The sequence below is a fragment of the Tenrec ecaudatus genome, chromosome 16, assembly GCF_050624435.1.
Source record: "Tenrec ecaudatus isolate mTenEca1 chromosome 16, mTenEca1.hap1, whole genome shotgun sequence".
NCBI lineage: Eukaryota > Metazoa > Chordata > Mammalia > Afrosoricida > Tenrecidae > Tenrec > Tenrec ecaudatus.
In genome coordinates this window covers 50,986,760-51,005,044 of record NC_134545.1, presented here as the reverse complement: position 1 = coordinate 51,005,044, position 18,285 = coordinate 50,986,760, and the positions used below count along the sequence as shown (strand labels likewise).

Here is an 18,285-nt window from a genome sequence, read left to right as displayed (position 1 = left end):
GATTCCAATATGGTGCCCACTGGGCAGTGGGCAGGGGCCTAGATGGTCGACATACAGTGAGACCTCAGGTAAGGGTGCCCTGCAATAGGTAGTGGCGTGGCAGGGGCAGAGACGGATTCCGTTGGACTTTCTACAGAGGCAGGGGGGAGCCCAGGGAAAAGTGTTAGGGAGCCAGGGTAGGGAAGGGGAGGTCCCTCCCATGCCTGTACAGGCCCCATAGAGGGAATTGGGGCGGAATCAGGCGAACATTAGCCACCCACGAAGACCCCTTAAATGGTAATGCGCAAAATCAGGCCCAAAGTCAGGTGGGTGGTACACCTGGGTGGTACACCTGGGCGGCCCAAAGTAGGCCCAGGTGGGCTTAGTTCAACCAATGGGTCAACAATTACCTGCGACCACGCCTCCCAGCCAGAGGTTTACAGTGGTCTTTTTTAACCTCGTTCTGCGCTTGGCCAGGCAGGTCCCCCAGGCCCAGTTCACCCCGAGTGGGCACGCGGGGCTCGAGGCTGTCCGTGGGCCGTGGTGGACCCCAGCGCGGCTTCCCCGCGATTTGCACGCGTCCCTGAAATGGCGAGTCCCCCTTTGAGACGGCAAAACCTGCGACTTCTCCGACCTTCATCAGGACTCACTTGGGTGACAAACCAGGCTTCGCGTGAATTCCTTCTCGTGTGAAGCCGAACTGAAGTCTTGCCCCGTCGAGAACCTCACAAAAGTGCTGAGTCCAGGCGGCACCAGCTTGCCCAGGGCTAGACCCCGGGACCCTGCGCGACTTCCCGGGCCGAGGGGCGCCCGCGGGGCCGGGGCGGGACGGGGAGCGCCCGCGGGGGGAGCGCCGTCCGGCCTCCGGGGCAGAAGGCGGCGTGTGTGCAGTCGGAGTCCGCCGGGCGGCTCGGCCGCGGGAGGAGCTGCGCACGCGCGGGCGGCGGCGTCTCGCCGCTGAGGCCCCGCCCCGGAAGGCGTCCCGCTTCCGGATCCGGCGAGGTCCCGGCGGAGGACGGGAAGGCGGAGGACGGGAAGGCGGAGGACGGGAAGGCGGAGGACGGGAAGGCGGAGGACGGGAAGGCGGAGGACGGGAAGGCGGAGGACGGGAAGGCGGAGGACGGGAAGGCGGAGGACGGGAAGGCGGAGGACGGGAAGGCGGAGGACGGGAAGGCGGAGGACGGGAAGGCGGAGGACGGGAAGGCGGAGGACGGGAAGGCGGAGGACGGGAAGGCGGAGGACGGGAAGGCGGAGGACGGGGCGACGCCCAGTGGAGATGGCTGCGGGCCCCGTGGGGTCGGACGGAGGTGGGCGCGATGGCGCCGGGGTCCAGGGCCCGGAGCGGAGCCGGCAGAGAAGGGGAGCCGAGTCTGTGGGGCCCGGGAGGGAGCTGTGGCGATCGGACTGGAGAACGAGCGAGCGAGGCTGCGTCCTGGGATCGGCGGAGGGCGGGGCTCCCGGGAGGAAACCCGGTGCCCACGCGGGAGAGGCATCGGAGGTGGGCGAGCTGGGGCGGCGAGACGCGGGCGCCCGGGGCCGGCGGGGTGCGATGGCCTGGAGGTCACACGGGGAAACGAGGGACGAGCTGGGCTTATTAGTGAGAAGTGGTCAACTAGAGGTTATTAATAGGGAGAAGTGGTAAATTAGCGGGCCAAGGTGATGGGCCCACAGATAAAGTTCGGAACGTAACTGGAAAGAAGACGCCATGAATGAAGTCGTGAAATAGCAGATCTGGGGAAGTGGTGGGCAGCGGAAGAATGGAGATTGAAGAGGGGTAAGGCTGAGAAGATGTGTTGGGCCGCGGCGGCAGAGCAGGAGAAGGCAGGCTCTGAGAGGATAGCCGGACACATCTGGCCCTGCCCCCGCTCTTTGGCACGGTGTCCCCTGGAGCAAGATGGCCAAAAGTCCCGCACCTCCCTCCGGGGACACACGCTCACAGGTCGCACACCGACGGTATGTATTCAAGGAAAGTGCAGACTTCAGGGCCGGACTGGGAACCCACAGGCTCACCAGGCACTTAAATAGTGATCAAAGAGTCACCGCAGCAGTGGTGATCACAGACCTGTAAAGATGGATGACACCTCAGATCCTTCACCACCTAATACAATTTTGGGAAGACCTGATACTCCAGAAAACAAATATAGTGACGCCCATGTCATAGGCCAAAAAGGTACATGCTCACAGAGTTAGAGAGAGGGTGGACCAGTTATTCTCTACAAGAAAGGTCACACATAGTCCAGAGCATGCACACTGGTACAGATAAAAGCTCACAACACATGGCATCCAGGTCAGATAAACCCTCAGGAACAGAAATGGGAGTAGCAACACCAGGAAGGTAGGGGGAAGGTGGGAGAAGGAGGGGAGGAATGGGGGAACCTATTGCAATGATTGATGCATAACTCCACAATTCATAAATTCCAAAAACAATAAATACTTTGTAATTTATCAAGGGAGGAGAAGGGAGGGAGGGAAAAAAGGAGCTGATACCAAGAGCTCAAATAGGAAGTGAATGTTTAGAAAATAATGATAGCAACATATGTACAAATTTGCTTGACACAATTAATGTATGGAATGTTATAAGACCTATAAGAGCCCCCAATAAAAGGATTTTTTTTTAAGTCGCACAACCACAGTATACTTCATAGTTCAAATTCACTTTCTAATCCAAGAAAGCATCCAGGCAAAACTTCAGATACACTTTAGGATGCTGCAAATGATTACTCTGAGCATATTAGGTCTTTGGTGTGGGGGGAGATACTTGTACAATTGCTGAACAGGAATTTCCCAGTGGGCAAAGCCAAGAGTGGCTTCAAAGAGAACAGAGACAAGAGACATGGTTGTCAATAACTTCCCAGAAGACAGGGGTTGCAGAAGAGCGGTGATGAAAGCAACAGCTGTCTGGGGGTTTTCCAGTGGTGTGGTAGACAAGCATTCCAGTCATGCCAGTAATTGCTCCCACAGAAGATTTCATCTCAAATATGCAGACATAAGGACAGACTACAGACTGTCAAGAGCAGAGGCTCACAATATTTCTAGTACAGCACCCCATCAAACCAGTGCTTCATCAAACTGCTACCCCAAACCCTGTGCCTTCTAGTCCATTTATTTTACAATCTGATCACCAGCTAATGGAGCATCTGCTTTATCAAAACTGCCCTCACCCACATTATCTGCCCCTGCATAGAAAACAGCAAAAAAAGAATCTACTTCAGAAGACAAATCTGTATCGCCACCACCTATGCCTATTACATGTTCCACAGTCACCAAAAACTCCATTATTTCAGGATTCCAGTCTTAGACAGTGGTTTCCTGCTTTGCAAGCTACACTGTGGCTTAATAATTGCAATGTGGATACATCCAAAGTAAATGAAACAGCTATGACACGAGCCTCACTGCAGTCTACGATCCTACATTCTTACTGCTGGACCAGTGGCTTTCCACATCACTTCTCTGATTTCTCAAGCTGCTCCACTCTACTCAAGACCACCAGCTACTCGTTCTCCAAGGCTTTGCATATCTGGTGCATCATCCCCAAGATCTCAGGTGGGATCTAACACAGTAACTATCAAGCCTTTGATTAGTACTCCTGCTTCATCACGGCCAAAGGTTAGTACTCCAATAGTTATGCAAGGATAAGTTTCACAACCAGCTACTCAATAGCCTGTACCTTTTGAAAAACAGCAAGGTAATTTACCTGTTTCTCCAAGAAATCTTCAGCACTCTCACCAGACAAGTCCTTCACCTGGTTCAAATCATGTGTCTTGTCGTAATGCATCAAATGCAGCAGGTTTACCACCAAATTCATCTGCCTAACAGACATGTGACTAATGTCTATGCTAGAAGCATATCTCAATGAAAATTTCATAAAATCCGCCCCCCCACCAGAAGAATGTACTTCAGCGGACAGCACTGAAGCTACAGTTTGTGGGGAGGGGCACGTCTGAGAGCACACAGGAGAAACGAAGAGGGCAGGAGAGATAGTGGAACACATTGTGGCCCACCAAGCCCACAGAAAGGACCATAAGGCCAGCCCCACCACAAGATATGCCGTCCCTCACTGAACTGTAGCGCTACAGGAATTGTTCCCGATCTGACCTCATCACACTGGGGTGAAACACTAAGGGCGTGCAACACAGCAGCAAGGGGAGCAAAGTGATGAAGTCCCTGGGAAATACCAAAAATAGACTTTGGGGACAGAGTAGCACCCCATCAGACTAGACTGGCAAACACTCCTAAAGATCAGCAAACAGATCTGGAACTATTTATACTTTTTTTTCCTTTTTTGTCATTGGCTTTCATTTTGTTACTGTTATTTTGGTTTGGGTTTTGTTGTTGGTTTGTAGGTTTTGTCTTCCTTTGTTGTTTTGCTTGGCTTGGCCTGGTTTTTGCACTTATTAATGTCTCTGCATGTTTATCTAGTTAAGATAGGTGGGATAAACAATTCGGAGAAGAAAACAATGGGACCCATGGTTCCAGGGGGACTCGGGAGAAGGGGAGGTGGAAGAAAGAAAGGGGCGGGAGGGCAGTATGTGTCAACCAACACAGAGCCAAGGGAACTAAAAATGGAGAGAAGGGCGTAGAATGCCTAGTGGGGCTTAATCAAGGGCAATGTAACAGCGAGGAATTACTGAACCCAACTGAAGGCTGAACATGATAGTGGGACAAGAGGAAAGTAAAAGGAAGTAGAAGAAAGAACTAGGAGGCAAGGACATTTATAGAGGTCTAAATATAGGCATGTACATATGTAAGTATATTACATATAATGATTGGGGAATAATATCTATGTACATATATTTATAGGTTTAGTATTAAGGTAGCAGATGGACATTGGGCCTCTACTCATGCAAGAACACTTTGTTCTAATAACCTGGCCTTCCATGATGCTCACCTTCCCGACACGATCACTGAAGACAAAGTGGGTTCATAGCAAATGTGAAGAAAGCTGAGGGTGCCTGGCTATCAAAAGATACAGTGTCTGGGGTCTTAAAGCCTTGAAGATAAACAAGCGGCCATCTAGCTGAGAAGCAACAAAACTCATATGGAAGAAGCACACCAGCCTGTGTGATCATGAGGTGTCTATGGGATCAGGTATCAGGCATCCAAGACTGAGAACAAAATCATTCCAATGTGAATGGGGTGGGGGGTATGGAGTGAAGACCCAAAGCCCATCTGTACACAATTGAACATCCCCTTACAGAAGGGTTGTGGGGAGGAGACGAGCCAGTCAGGGTGCAGTATAGCACGGATGAAACTTACCACTTTCTTCTAGTTCTTTAATTCTTCTCCCCAATACCATGACCCCAATTCTACCTTACAAATCCAGCTAGACCAGAACATGTACACTGCTACAGATAAGAGCATGCAACACAGGGAATCCAGGACAGATAAACCCCTCATGACCAATTATGAAAAAGATTCCAGGAGGATAAGAGGAAGATGGGGGGAGGAAAGGGGAATCAATTACAGGATTGACATATAACCCCTTCCCAGGGGGACAAACAACAGAAAAAGGGTGAAGGGAGAAAGGATGATATAAGATATAAAAATAATCTATAATTTATGAAGGGTTCATGAGGGAGGAAGGGGTTTAAGGGAGGGGAAAATGAGCTGATATCAAGGGCTCAAGTAGAAAATGTTTAGAAAATGATGATGGTGGCAAATGTGCTTGACACTGGAAGAAAGTATGGATTGTGATCAGAGATGTAAGAGCCCCCAATAAAAGTATTTTAAAAACAGAAAATGATGATGACAACATATGTACAAATGGCTTGATACAATAGATGAATATGGATTGTGGTAAGAGCCCCCAATAATTTTTTTAAATAAAAGAAAATCTCCCTTTCTCTTCTAACCCTTTCTCTCTGATCCCCTGGGCACTGGTCCTGCTCTTGTCTCTTTTCTTGCTCTGAGGCTTACTCTCATATCTCAATCCTGCTTGCTCTTGCCTGGGGCCATTCTGATACCTCTCTTTCTCTGATCTCCCTTCACTCTGCCTCTTTGCTCTCTCTTCTAGTATAAAAAAACCTCCGCGGGTCATATTTCTCCATAAAGCCTATTAATTGATACTCACACACCCCTCCCATCTCTTGATCTATCCCCCATCTCAAGCAGAAGTACTAAAAATAGATAAAGAAAGAAAACCTCAAAAAATATGTTCAAGGATGGGCTGCAGATCATTCAGAGAAGCAGACATCACGATTGCATGAAGAAGCTCATGATGTGATAGGTTTACTGTGCCAACCTGGCCAACAGGAACATGTGGGATTAATCAGGTTGTAGTTTGGAAGGCAAAGAGATAAATTGCTCTGCAAGCGCCCCCCTCCCCCCACCGCTTGTTCTCTGGCGATTGGACCAGTGTGCTGCTACTTTAGCTAGTTTTTTGCCTCAACCTGGGTGCTTCACCACCTGTGGGCCAAGCCAACCCATGGATCATCTCGCTAGAGCTTGAGGCTCCTTCAAGACCTGCTTCACCATGCTGCTGGTATGTACATCCCTTGAGCTTGAGGCTGGTTGATCCTGTCGCCTTGCATTTCTTGAGTTCTATATCCCATCAAGGCCTGCTCTGCTCAGCTCCTGAGCTACTGACTATTGCTGACCCACCCTGCTGTTTGCTGCTTTGCTGGCAGACTGCCTGCCTCACCCAAGGGAAGACTGCTGTGTGCCTCCTTGGCCTTGGACTTGGCAACCCACGTGAGTTGAAGGACTTCCAGTATATTAACTGCTCCATAGAAGTGAATTGAACTGAGTCCTCTGTACAACTGTGTGGACTAATTAGCAGTTATATTCCTTTGTGCTGTATAAACCTATCCTCATATATATATTCATAAGTATCCTGGTTTTGTTTCTCTAGAGAACCCTGCCTAACACATATGTGAAGTGTCCACATATCAGAAATATGTATGAATTTTTAAATTTAAGATCTTTAGTCTGAGTATGAGAAATTCAAACAACTTAGTGAAAGCAATGGGTACTCTTTAAAACCAATTTTATTGGCATACAATCCACATATATAATTCAAAGTTCAATAGTATCAAGAATAGCTGTACAATCATTACCACATCTATTTTAGAATAGTTAGGTTTTACTTCTTCATTTTCTTCTTTCTTTAACTCATTATTAGCTCCATTTGCCCCCCAACCTGCCCTGCTATACTCAAGAAATCATTGATCCAGTTACTGTCTCTAAATATTAACCCATCTTATATTTCACATACCGAAAACATACAAAAGCAAGGAACAAAAAGTTAATAACAATCACAATATAAAATATAGAAAAAACTCCAATAGAAAAGAAAAAACAAAAATTAGAACAATTTTTAAATGGGTCAAAAGGGAGATCAAATGATAAGGTTTAAACTTTAACCTAACTACATCTGCCATGAAGTGTAGGGAACTGCGTGTCTCCCTACCCTGGATTTAAGCCATGAATTTACTCTGTTTCCTGCCATACAAATTGCCCTGAGGTTTTACTGCCCTTTGTCTCAATTCCCGCCAGAGGGTGGCTGCCTTGACCCTTGCTAGGATTGGTGCTCTTTCACTAGCAGCTGCTATGCTCATTGGTCAATACATGACTGATGGCATCTCCCCCCAGGCTCTCCAGGTGTGCTTCATTAGCATACTTACCTGTTTGACCAGTTGCCCGCCATTTCTTCCTTATTTAGAGATGCACGACTATTGGCTACCTCAGCTGTACCTTATTTAAACCTCTGCTCTCAGCTCAATAAACGAGGCTTGATCAGATTCCTGTCTTGCCTCCATTTCTCGCGCCCTTGCCCATCTTCATTCCCAGTCCCTCTTTCAGGTGTCCATGATCTTGATGTCCCACGGGACGTGACAATGAAGCACTTTCCATTGAACGCTGCATGATATCAAGACTATTCACATCCCTGGTCTATGGTCAGAGGGGACTCAACAGAAGGTTAATCCATGTAGAGTTTAATCCTGCAAATGGATTTCAGGCTTCCAGTCATTCATAGTTTTCTGCAAACTGGGTTTTCACATTTGAAACTCTGGTATCATTCCCTCCTCAGATTTGGGTTTTATTTTGTGAAATCCTTGAATCACACAGGCTGGTATGCTTCTTCCCTGTGAACTTAGTTGATGCCTCACTTAGATGGCTGGTGTTTGAAGACAAGCCTTTAAAACTTCCGGTGCAATTCTTTCAGATAATGGACACCATCTCCTTTTTGGATCACAGGTTGCTATAGAACCCATATTTCCATGAGGGCAAGTATCCAGTGGGGCTGTGTCATAAGAACTAATTGTTCTTAGATTGGAGCTAGAATTAACTGTGAGCCCCAAATCTATGCTTTATATTGTTTCTGGTTCACCTTAAAGACATTGTTGTCATTTTATGTTAAAGAACATTATCAACCATCTCCCTGGGGCATAATTTTATTGATTGGGTCACTAACTTAGCCAATGATATACAATTTTTCAAACACTTTTGAAAAGGAAATTATACAAGTATTGGCTGGCTACAAACCACAATAAATGAATTATTGATTTGTACACATTAAACTCTTAAATGACTGGACACTGTTTCCAAAAAGAGTAGGGGTTAGTGATAAGACAAAACTTTCAATAATATTCACTGACAGTGGCAGAACCAGACCTAACAGATTAATACACATCTTAATAAAGCAAGGAGGGTATTAAAAAAAGTATATCAAAGGGACACTATTTTTTAAACAACAAATGAAGGAAATCAAAAGGCTAAAAACCCACAATTCTTTCATGGTTTAAAGATGTGAGTGATTGCACATGGTTTGAGAGCAGAACTGTAAATCTGTTACCCAATCTTGACATTTTTGAACCATATTTAAGTAGACTTTGGACTTTTTCTCTGGGCAAAAGAAATGACAAGAGGATGAGTCTGTGCCGATTAATTCAGGGGAAAGATACAAGCTCAATTTGCAAAACCCTTGAAATGTAGGTTTCTTGTAGATAATTCTTCATGTTGTAAATATGTTTTGTAGAGTGAAGCCATAGGAAGCCATGTGCAACTAAGCTCAGGTATCCAAAACTAATCAATGCTGAGGTGACGAAACACATAGCCTTTAAATGTAAACCTGTCTACCAAATTAGCTTTAAAAACAAAATAGAGAAAATTGGGGGTTTAATTTATCAATCAGAAATCTTGCATTTTTAAAAATTTAATGCATGCACTAAGTGATCTGTATCTTAAGGATGTGATTTTGAACCATATTATGAAACAACTGGTTCCACACATGCTACTGATCAAGAGGATTCATTATTTGCAGACAATATGGTTTTTGTTTGTTTGTTTTTTTGACAATATGGTTTTATAGAGAGAAAACCCCAAGCACTCCACAAAAAAAACTGTACAAAGGAAACTACAGAATAGTATTACAAGAAACCAAAAAAGATCCACACAAATGGAATAATACACCATGTTGATGGATTGGAAGACTTAACATTGTGAAAAATATCAATATTATCTAAAGCAATCTAAAAATACAACACAATTCTGAGTCAAACTTCATTCTTTAAAGAAACAGAAAAAATAATTACCAACTTCATATGGAGAGGGAAGAGGCCCAGAATAAGCAAAGAAGAAGAACTTCTCAAAAAGAACAAATTAGGAAGCCTTGCACTACCTGACCTCAAAACCTACTGCCCAGCTAGAGTAGTCATTGTACTGATACAGTGACAGATACATAGACCAATGGAACAGAATAGAAAACCCAGAAATAAAAGCATCCACCTAAAGCCAACAGATTTTCAACACAATCAGAAAAACATTAAATGGGAAAGGGATACTCTCTTCACCAAATTGTGCTGAAAAATAAAACACACAAAGATTTCCATATGCAGAAGAATGAAACAGGGCCCATACCTCTTGCCATGCACAAAAACAAACTCAATATGAATTAAAGATCTAAATGTAAACCCAAGAGCTATAGGGATCACCAATTAGAAAATTGGGACAAACTTAAGGACCCTACTGCAGGGCATACACAGACTACCAAATGTAATAAAGGAGGCACATCTAGGTCCTAGATAACTAGGAACTATTAAAACTAAAATTTATTCACATCAAAAGAGTAAAGCAAGAGGCCGTGGATTGGGAAAAACTCGAGCATTGACACAATGAACAAGGGGAAATTACTAAAATATGCAGTGGGCAAAGGAGTGAATAGATCATTCACAAGGGACACCACTCAAATGGCTGACAAACATATCAGGAAATGCTCACAATCATTATCCATCTATGGGAGATGTAAATCAAAACAATGAGGAGATAACACCTTACACCCACAATGAAAGTCCAATTTTTTAAAAGAACAAATGCTGGAGAGGGTGTGCAAAGATTGAAGCTCTTATACACTGCTTTTGGATTTGTAAATATGTATAACCATGGTGGAAAGTGATATGGCGCTAAAATTGGGAGTAGAAATATCATACAACCCAGCAGCATCTATGCTAGGCAAACACACCAAAGATAAAAGAGATAGGATATCAACAGATGTATGCTCTCCCCGGTGATTGTAGCACATTTCTCAATAGCAAGAAACCATTCAAATGCTCATCAATAGAATGGATAAAGAAACTCTGGTATATACCAACAGAAATGAAACCTCATGACATGGATGGACCTGGAAACCATTCTGCTGAGTGAAGTTAGTCAATCACAAAAAGCCAGATACTCTATGAATCTACTACTATAAGGATAAACACCAAGACCAAGGCAGGCTTCCATTCTTAGGTTATGTAATCTTCTAATCCAGTGTGGCAGTTACATAATCTCCTGTCAACTTGCAAAGGGGTGGAATCTAGACTGTCAATCAGTCATAGCCAATGAGGCCTCTGTAAGGCCATGGCCTACTGAGGATTCTGGTAACTCCCTGGAGGTGAGACACACTCTCTCTGCTTCATCTCCTGTGAGACATTCCTACTGACAAGACATATGGAGTTAAGCTTATAGCACCCAGAGCCTTAGAACTGGAGGTGTCATGTGGAGACCCACGTCAGTGCTAAAAGGCTTCCACTGCCATGGGATCCACAAGACTCTCCACCCACTTGTCTGGCACTCAGTGTCATTGCATGTGTTGTGTAAGTCTGAAGAGGAATTTACAGACTGGTATTGACATATGGGCTAATATCAGACTTATGGATTTGATCTGGAATGGGATGGGATGTTTTCTTAGTATACAATTACTCTTTTATATGAGTACACATATGGCTTTCCCTGGATTTGTTTCTCTAGTCTACCTAGACTAACACATCCTGACTCAGAAGAAATGAGCTAGAGAGCCTGGCTAGTTCCCATGAAGCCTCTTATGTACATCTAAAAAGTCCTTCAACAGAGCAGAACTCACCTCAGTTGGGGTCAGTTTTGCAAGATGAGGGGAGAGATAGACAACAATTCAGTTGCTACCATACAACATTGAGCTAAGGCCACTCCAAATCAACATACCCTTCTACAAGAGTGATTATTGAAGCTAGTGGAAAGTCAACACGGTGGGGTGGAGGGTGGGAGGCAGAATGTCTGTCTCAGAGAAGTCTTTTATATTTCTGTGGTGGGTAAACCAAGAGGAGCAAGCTCCCATGAAGAAAAAAACCTTTTAACAATATTTATATAGAACCTAAGGGAAGAATATGCCTGGTACTATGCTCCTAATTGGACATTTTTGACATCGTTTCTACTCAGCCCTTGGTGACCTGGGCCATATGCTATAGGCTATTTGAAATTTAAGACTCTGGCATTTTGAGGTGCACAACATCCTGCATACGATTTGCACAATACCAGGATTTGATGTGGAAACCCCACAAGTCATGTAACAGATTTAAGAAGCTGACATACACCCTTGGACTGAAGGCTGAAACTCCCTAGTGTGAGAGGAAGCAGCTGATGGCTATCCCAAGGTTATGGAATTGGTGGTCGTTGGTTCAGATCTCTTGCTTTGGAGGTGCTCAATGAATGATGGTCCAGGACTACCATATATTTACTATATTAATGTCTTCCTTGCTTTATTAGGCCATGTATTAATATGGCAAGCATGGTTCTGCCCTTGTGAATAAGTATTATTGAAAGCTTTGCCCTGTCATCAACCCCCATTGTTTGAATAAAGTGTCCAGTCACTTAAGAGTATATTCTGTATAAGTAAACAATTCACGTATTTCGGTCTGAAGCTGGACTATCTTGTATAATCTTCTTTTCCCAATAGTGTTTTTAAGTTTTCTACCGTTGGCAAAATAATAACATTAACAACAGAATTACCCTATGCCCCTGGGAGATTTTTTATAATGTTTTTTATGGATTTGGGTCCCTCATTTAATTCTATCCCCAAACAATTAGTTCTTATGACATGGCCATACGCCATGCTCACCCTCCTGAAGAGATCCCTACTGAAGATATGGGTGCTAGAGCAAAATGTGACCAAAAATCTAGATAGTACCAGCCATCAGAAGAACAGCATCTGGGATCTTAAAGGCTTGTATTCAAACAAGCAGCCATCTAAATGAGACATCAACTAAGTCCAAGTAGAAGAAGAACATCAGTCTGTGTTATTTAAATATTTAAAAAATAAAATCCAAATCCCAAGGAGGGCATGCTATTAGACTTAACTTGTGGGGAGGAAAAAACTTTTTTTTTTTTCAGAAGGCTATGGATGACAGCAGAAACCCAAAATCCATTTGCAGGGTCCCCACATGGATTAAGTCTCCAGTGTATTCCTGATCATAGGCAAGCAATATGAATACTCTATCAGAAATTATTGTAAAGGTGATTGTGACAGATGTGGTTACATTACAATATAATACTTTATCATTTGATTTCCCTTTTGACCCATTCTAAAGTTGTCACAGTGTTTAATATTTTCTCTTTTTGTTTGAGGATTTTCTATATTTGGTCTAGTCATTATTGTTGGGTCTTTTTTGTTGTTTGTTTGCTTCTGTTTTGTATGATTTTCTATATGTGAAATCCAGGATAGGCAGAGCTATCCAAACAGAAACTGGATTGATAATTGCCTAGTGGCATGGCATGGGAGGATGAGCTAATGAGTATGAGAATAAAAAGTTCTGAAATTGATTGTGGTGATATTTGCTGAAATCTTCATAATATGATCGAACAATTACATTCTATGATATGTGAAGTAATGCCAAAAAACTATTAAATATAAATATATATTTTTAAAGAGTAGTGCTTCTCCATTTTTTTTGCAGAAATGTGTTTTTCCTGTGTGTTTCATTTCCCTCTGAAATCCTAGATCTGATTTTTTCCCTTTTTAAAAGGCACCTCTGTAACTCTGTTTCTTAAGGCACTGCTGTTATGGCACCTTTCTATAACCTTTTCATTCCTCTGGGCAGCAGCTTAACATTGCAGCGATTGAACATAACCCACTTGTTCGTCTGCATGATTGAAACCCATTTGCACCCTGTTAGAAACAGACTTAAAGGATTGCTGGACATGTGTGTTGAAAGTACATTGTTTGCTCACATGAAAATGGTTCAATGAACATGGTTATGGGAGGGAAAGAAAAAGCAAAGCTAGTCAGCTATGAATGGCATCTGCTGTAAAAAACATGTTAAAACAAACTATTATTTTTCATTTCCTTCAGTCAATACATAGAATGTGAACTATCTGGGGATTCATTTTCAGAAATATTCTTGTTGAACATTAATAGTTGATTCAAATAATTCATTAATAGAAAGTTTTATTGCCTATTAACAGAAATTGTGTATAAAATACTTAATGAAATATGAAACTCATCAAGAATGACTGAGTCACTTCCCAAGTGGTTGTCATTTGTCAAACCTAGCTTACATGTCTTCAAAAAGACACTTCATTTTGTAGTGTAGTCCCTGTTCAAATCTAGCGCCCTCTGCTGTTCTTAGGCAGTACAAATGCCTGCTGTTTTCTGGAACTGGTGGGAAAGCTCAACTTTTACAGTTTCCTAAAGTATATTAAAATTTAAAAAGAAACTACTGCAAAAATGCTTTTTAAAGAAAAATTTTGAGACGATGTTTATATCTAGTCTGGATATAAATATGGCCCAGCAAGGGCACGGAAGGAAGCGGAGAGGCAGGCACTCTGACCGTGGTCAGCCGTCTGTGAGTGCCCGTGTTTATACTCACACAGGAGGGTGGAGCTTTCTAGCGACAGTGTCCCTGTCTGTCCTAAAGGTAACCAACATGTTCACATTGAAGGAAGTGAGAGCCCTGGGGGTAGTGATGGATGTTTATTACCTGGTTCCATCCTTTGAGTTCTGGAGGCATAGTGGTTACACATTGGGATGCTAACCAAGAGTTCAAAACCACGAGCTGTTCCAAGAGAGAAAGAGGAGGCTTTCTACTCATAAAGAGTTACAATCTCAGAAATCCAAGGAGCCAGTTCTACCCTGTGCTAGAGGATGACTATGAGTTGGAATCAACTCGCTAGAGCCCTGGTGGATCCTTGGGGGGGATCCTTCGTCAATCTACCATAGTCTTCACAGATGATCCCAATGTGCACTTTTGAAGAGGAACTACTGTTAACAGGTGAGTAACGTCGGGAAACGTTGCTCTTCCTTCAGAGATGCACTTGTAAAAGGGACATGCTACCCCCTCAACATCAAAGGCCATCCTCAAGGCAACTTACCCTACTCTGATAAATCCAGAGGATCCTCGCGGAAGGCTTACTTCCTCTCTTGGACATTACGTGCATGGGGATCTACATACAGGAGACGGCCGAGCTGGATGCCAAATAGCTGCAAAGCCGGGCCACCGACAGGGAAGGGCGGAAAACTGGAAAGACGTTTCACTGCTGCTTTCTGTTTCACTGTCTCTGACCTTGAGCCCCAGTAACATCCGTAACGTCTCCTAAACAGTTCTCCCTTCAGTCCTTTTGATGCTGTTTCCTTTGAAAAAGGAAATCAAAAGGGAAACGAAAGACCTACTGTTTTCTTTACTGTAGCCTTTTCCTTGGCTTGAAGCCACTATGTCCCATGGCAGCTCCATCTAGAAGGCTGTAGTTAAACGGACAAGGTCTGCCATCAATGACTAGACTCGGGGCATAGCGAGGGGGAGTCGCAAAGTTGTGCCCCTAGCAACTACAAGATGGAAGACAGTCGGCAGCAGCAGAAACATCTCCTCCGGCTGCCTCAGCCAGGTGCCTTTCAGCGTACTGTGACACCTTGAAGTTCAAGCCTCATCTGGTGCTGCCTTGACTTGCCCACAGGGAAGACGCGTCCCCTCCTGTCCACCCTCCCTTCCCTCTCCCCTCTGCCTCCGCATGTCTCCTGTGCTTGAAGCAGGGCATGGGGCGCACGGATTCCTATGAAGAGAAACTGCTGCCATCGCTTAACTCCGCCTCCAGCTAGACCCCCACTACCCTGGGCCCCGGGTCAGAGAGCACCACAGTGGCCTGCTTCTTCCGCAGTAAGGCTTGTTCCTGGAAAGGTGAGTAATCTTTCTGGTGGTGGAGTAGGCTGGGATATTTTCTCAATATTCAGCTGGTCTTGTATATAAACCTCTTTTTTAATATACATATGAATGTCTATGGATTTGTTTCTCTAGTCTACCTGGACTAACACACCGGTTGTTTGGAAGTAGATTGCCAGGCCTCTCTCTGTGTGACCAGGTAGACTTGGTTAGCAGCCAAGCATTTGTCCATTTGTGCCCCCAGGAACTCCCTGTCAAACATGAGTCATTTATATCACTTAAGACAGGCGGTGGCAGGCACTATCACCAAGTGGCAGTGCCATCAGATGACTGGCATTGGGCTTGGCCAAGAAACCAGAAGCCCAAACTGCAAAGGCTCCTGTTGGACCTCCGGCATTCATCTGGATGGTGTCACAAGTGCCCAGGGGTCCCCTCCTGACCACTGCTCTGCTTCCTGAGTCTCACCCATCACAGGCCACCAAAGGATCCCTTTGCCTGGCAGCCCCTGCCTCCAGTGGCTGGCATGTTGGGTTTGATTTCAATCATTAGCTTTAGAAAAACTCACTTCTTCAATGTTACCTATGGTGTGTAATCAAGGAGTTCTGGTGGAGCTGCCAGGTAAGCGCTGGACTGCTAACCACAAGGTGGGTGGTTCTAACCAACTAGTCGCTTCACAGGAGAATGGTGAGACTATCTGGTCCCATGAAGACTTACAGCCTCCAGACGGTATACAGGGCTGTCACGAGTCTGAATCCGATCAATGGCGGGAGGGCGGGAGTAATCAGGATCTAAAAATGGGATTGTAGAAAGTTTCATTAAAAATAGACCGCCAGGGACTATGGTAGAGGCGGATTAAAACCAGATTTCCTCTTCCAGATGTAGAAGTAACGATGGCGGATCAATGCAATTGCAGCAGCAGCAGCTGGAAGCCTGGCTCCGAGGTGCACTCGCTGTGAGACTTGATTTCCTCTGTCTGTCCAGTGAGGCTACCGAGGCAGTGATGACGGAGCTTTCCGTGAGCATTCGGAGAGGGAGGCCTGAGAGAGGCTGAGGGAAGTGTACTTCAGGCAAATCTTTTTATCTGCCCTACTTCTGAGTATGGCCGCACCACCCAGAATGCATCGGAACCCCTGGTTAGTACTTGGACAGGAGACTGCTTGAGCAGACTGAGCACTGTGTGTCTGCCAACCTGCTGTGCTGTGATGGCCTGGGTACTGCTGTGAGCAGCAGACTTCCAGACTCCAGACTATGAATAAGGAATCGGAAGCCCACTTCACAGGAAGTAGCTGCTAACCACCTCTGCGTCGTTCTGAAGCGCTGTCAGACGCTGACGGCCTAACGAACAGAAGCAGAGCATGGTCGGTGACAGTGCCAGAAGACGAGCCCCTCGGGTCAGAAGGCCCTCGAAATGTGACTGAGGAGCAGCTGCTTTCTGGAAGTACAGTCGACCCGGTGAAGTGAATGACAGAAAGCCTTTGAGAATCTTCATTTGCTGAAGAGGCAAAACACACGGTGACAATAGCCAAAAAGTCAACTGCCCAAACCGTGGCATTTGCCATTGTCTCACATGCATGTGGACAATGAATAAGAAAGACCAAAGAAGCATCGATGCATGGCGGTGCTAGGGAAGAATGTGGAGTTTCATGGACTGCCACAAGGGAAAACAAGGGCAGAGTCCTCCTTGGAGGCAAGATGGCAAAACTTGGTCTCACCTCTTTTAGACATCTTGTCAGGATAGCCCGATCCCTAGAGAAGGACATCACGCTTAGTAATGTAGGGGGGCAGTGAAAAAGAGGAAGGCCCTCAACGCGATGGACGGACACAGGGACTCCAATAATGAGCTCAGACACAGGAACAAGTGTGAGCGCGGGCAGTGTTGCATTCGGTTGAGCAGAGGGGCAGTGTGGATGGGAACCAACTTGATGGCCTCTAACAAGGTGTGTCAAGTTCACATCGTACTGAATGGCAACAGCTTCCTAATCTGCAAATTCCATGAATGCAGGAACCATGGATGTGGTGTGGTTGATTAAGTGTTCAACAAATATTTTTCATCAATGTTCAAAAAATAAATTTGGAATTAAAACATTTGGCTTCTATTAACTATCTACGTATTTAGGGGGTACAAGATGTTTGAATGCCTACCTTCTGATGTGATGGGAGAGGTTTGGGTGCAAGTCGGCTCTACGCCAACTCACCTGCCTTGGCTAATCTCACTCTGCATGTTGTCCTGCCTGCCCTTACCAAGGGAATGCCAGCCACCGAGCTCTCTCCTTTCCCTTCCGGAGAGCTCTGAACGTGCCCCCCTCCTGCCCCCAAGGAGGAGCCTGGGCTGGAGAAAGCTGGCGGATTCCTCAAGACCACAGACTCCTTCAGTCAGTACAGGTGCAGGAGATCTTGCTGAACCCAGAAAGAAGTCTCTCGGCGGTAGTTTTTGGTTAGTTTCTGTCTGTTTAATTCCTCTCTCTCTACTTTTACACAGTTGCGTTTCTGGTCAGTACACTGTAGGCATCTGACTCCAGAAAACACCTTGCCTTTGACAGTTGTCAGCCTGGTGCTGTCCGTCCAGTCGTCCACTGACCGTCTGCGGTGAAGCTCGGCCCCTCTCTGGCCCCCATTAGGGGGGAGACTGCCTCATGGTTTTCCAGCTCGTGGAGACAAAGAGGTCCCGGCTCTTGGCCAGCCGGACCATGAGACGACCTACGTAGAAGCCACTGATCTGGCCCACGCCGTCGTTTCTTCCCATGGACAGGAGGAAAGTCAGCGCACCTGCGGAGAGGAGAGACGGGCACCAACTAAAACCGTGCTTGACATACACGGGCCTGAAGCCCTGTCAGGGGCCTGCAGTGTGAGACTTTCCAGAGTCAGTCTGTCACCAGCTCTGAGAGTCTGTCCCGGTGGTCAGTCATCTGAAAGACTTTTGGAA

The 18,285-nt window shown here is 45.4% G+C and overlaps 1 protein-coding gene and 1 pseudogene across 3 annotated transcripts in view; one reads left to right on the top strand and one right to left on the bottom strand.

Annotated features, from left to right (window-relative positions):
* Nucleotides 1-1,773: 1,773 nt before the first annotated feature.
* Nucleotides 1,774-4,297, top strand: LOC142428865 (WW domain-containing adapter protein with coiled-coil-like; annotated as a pseudogene).
* A 2,689-nt stretch (nucleotides 4,298-6,986) lies between these two features.
* AIFM2 (AIF family member 2) overlaps nucleotides 6,987-18,285 on the bottom strand; it is a 35,500-nt gene continuing 24,201 nt past the window's right edge. For all 3 annotated transcript variants that reach the window (XM_075533756.1, XM_075533758.1, XM_075533757.1), the window contains exon 10: nucleotides 6,987-18,128. In XM_075533756.1, coding sequence (XP_075389871.1) covers nucleotides 17,977-18,128 — 152 coding nt within the window. In that variant the 3' untranslated portion in view covers nucleotides 6,987-17,976. The remainder of the gene's footprint in view (nucleotides 18,129-18,285) is intronic.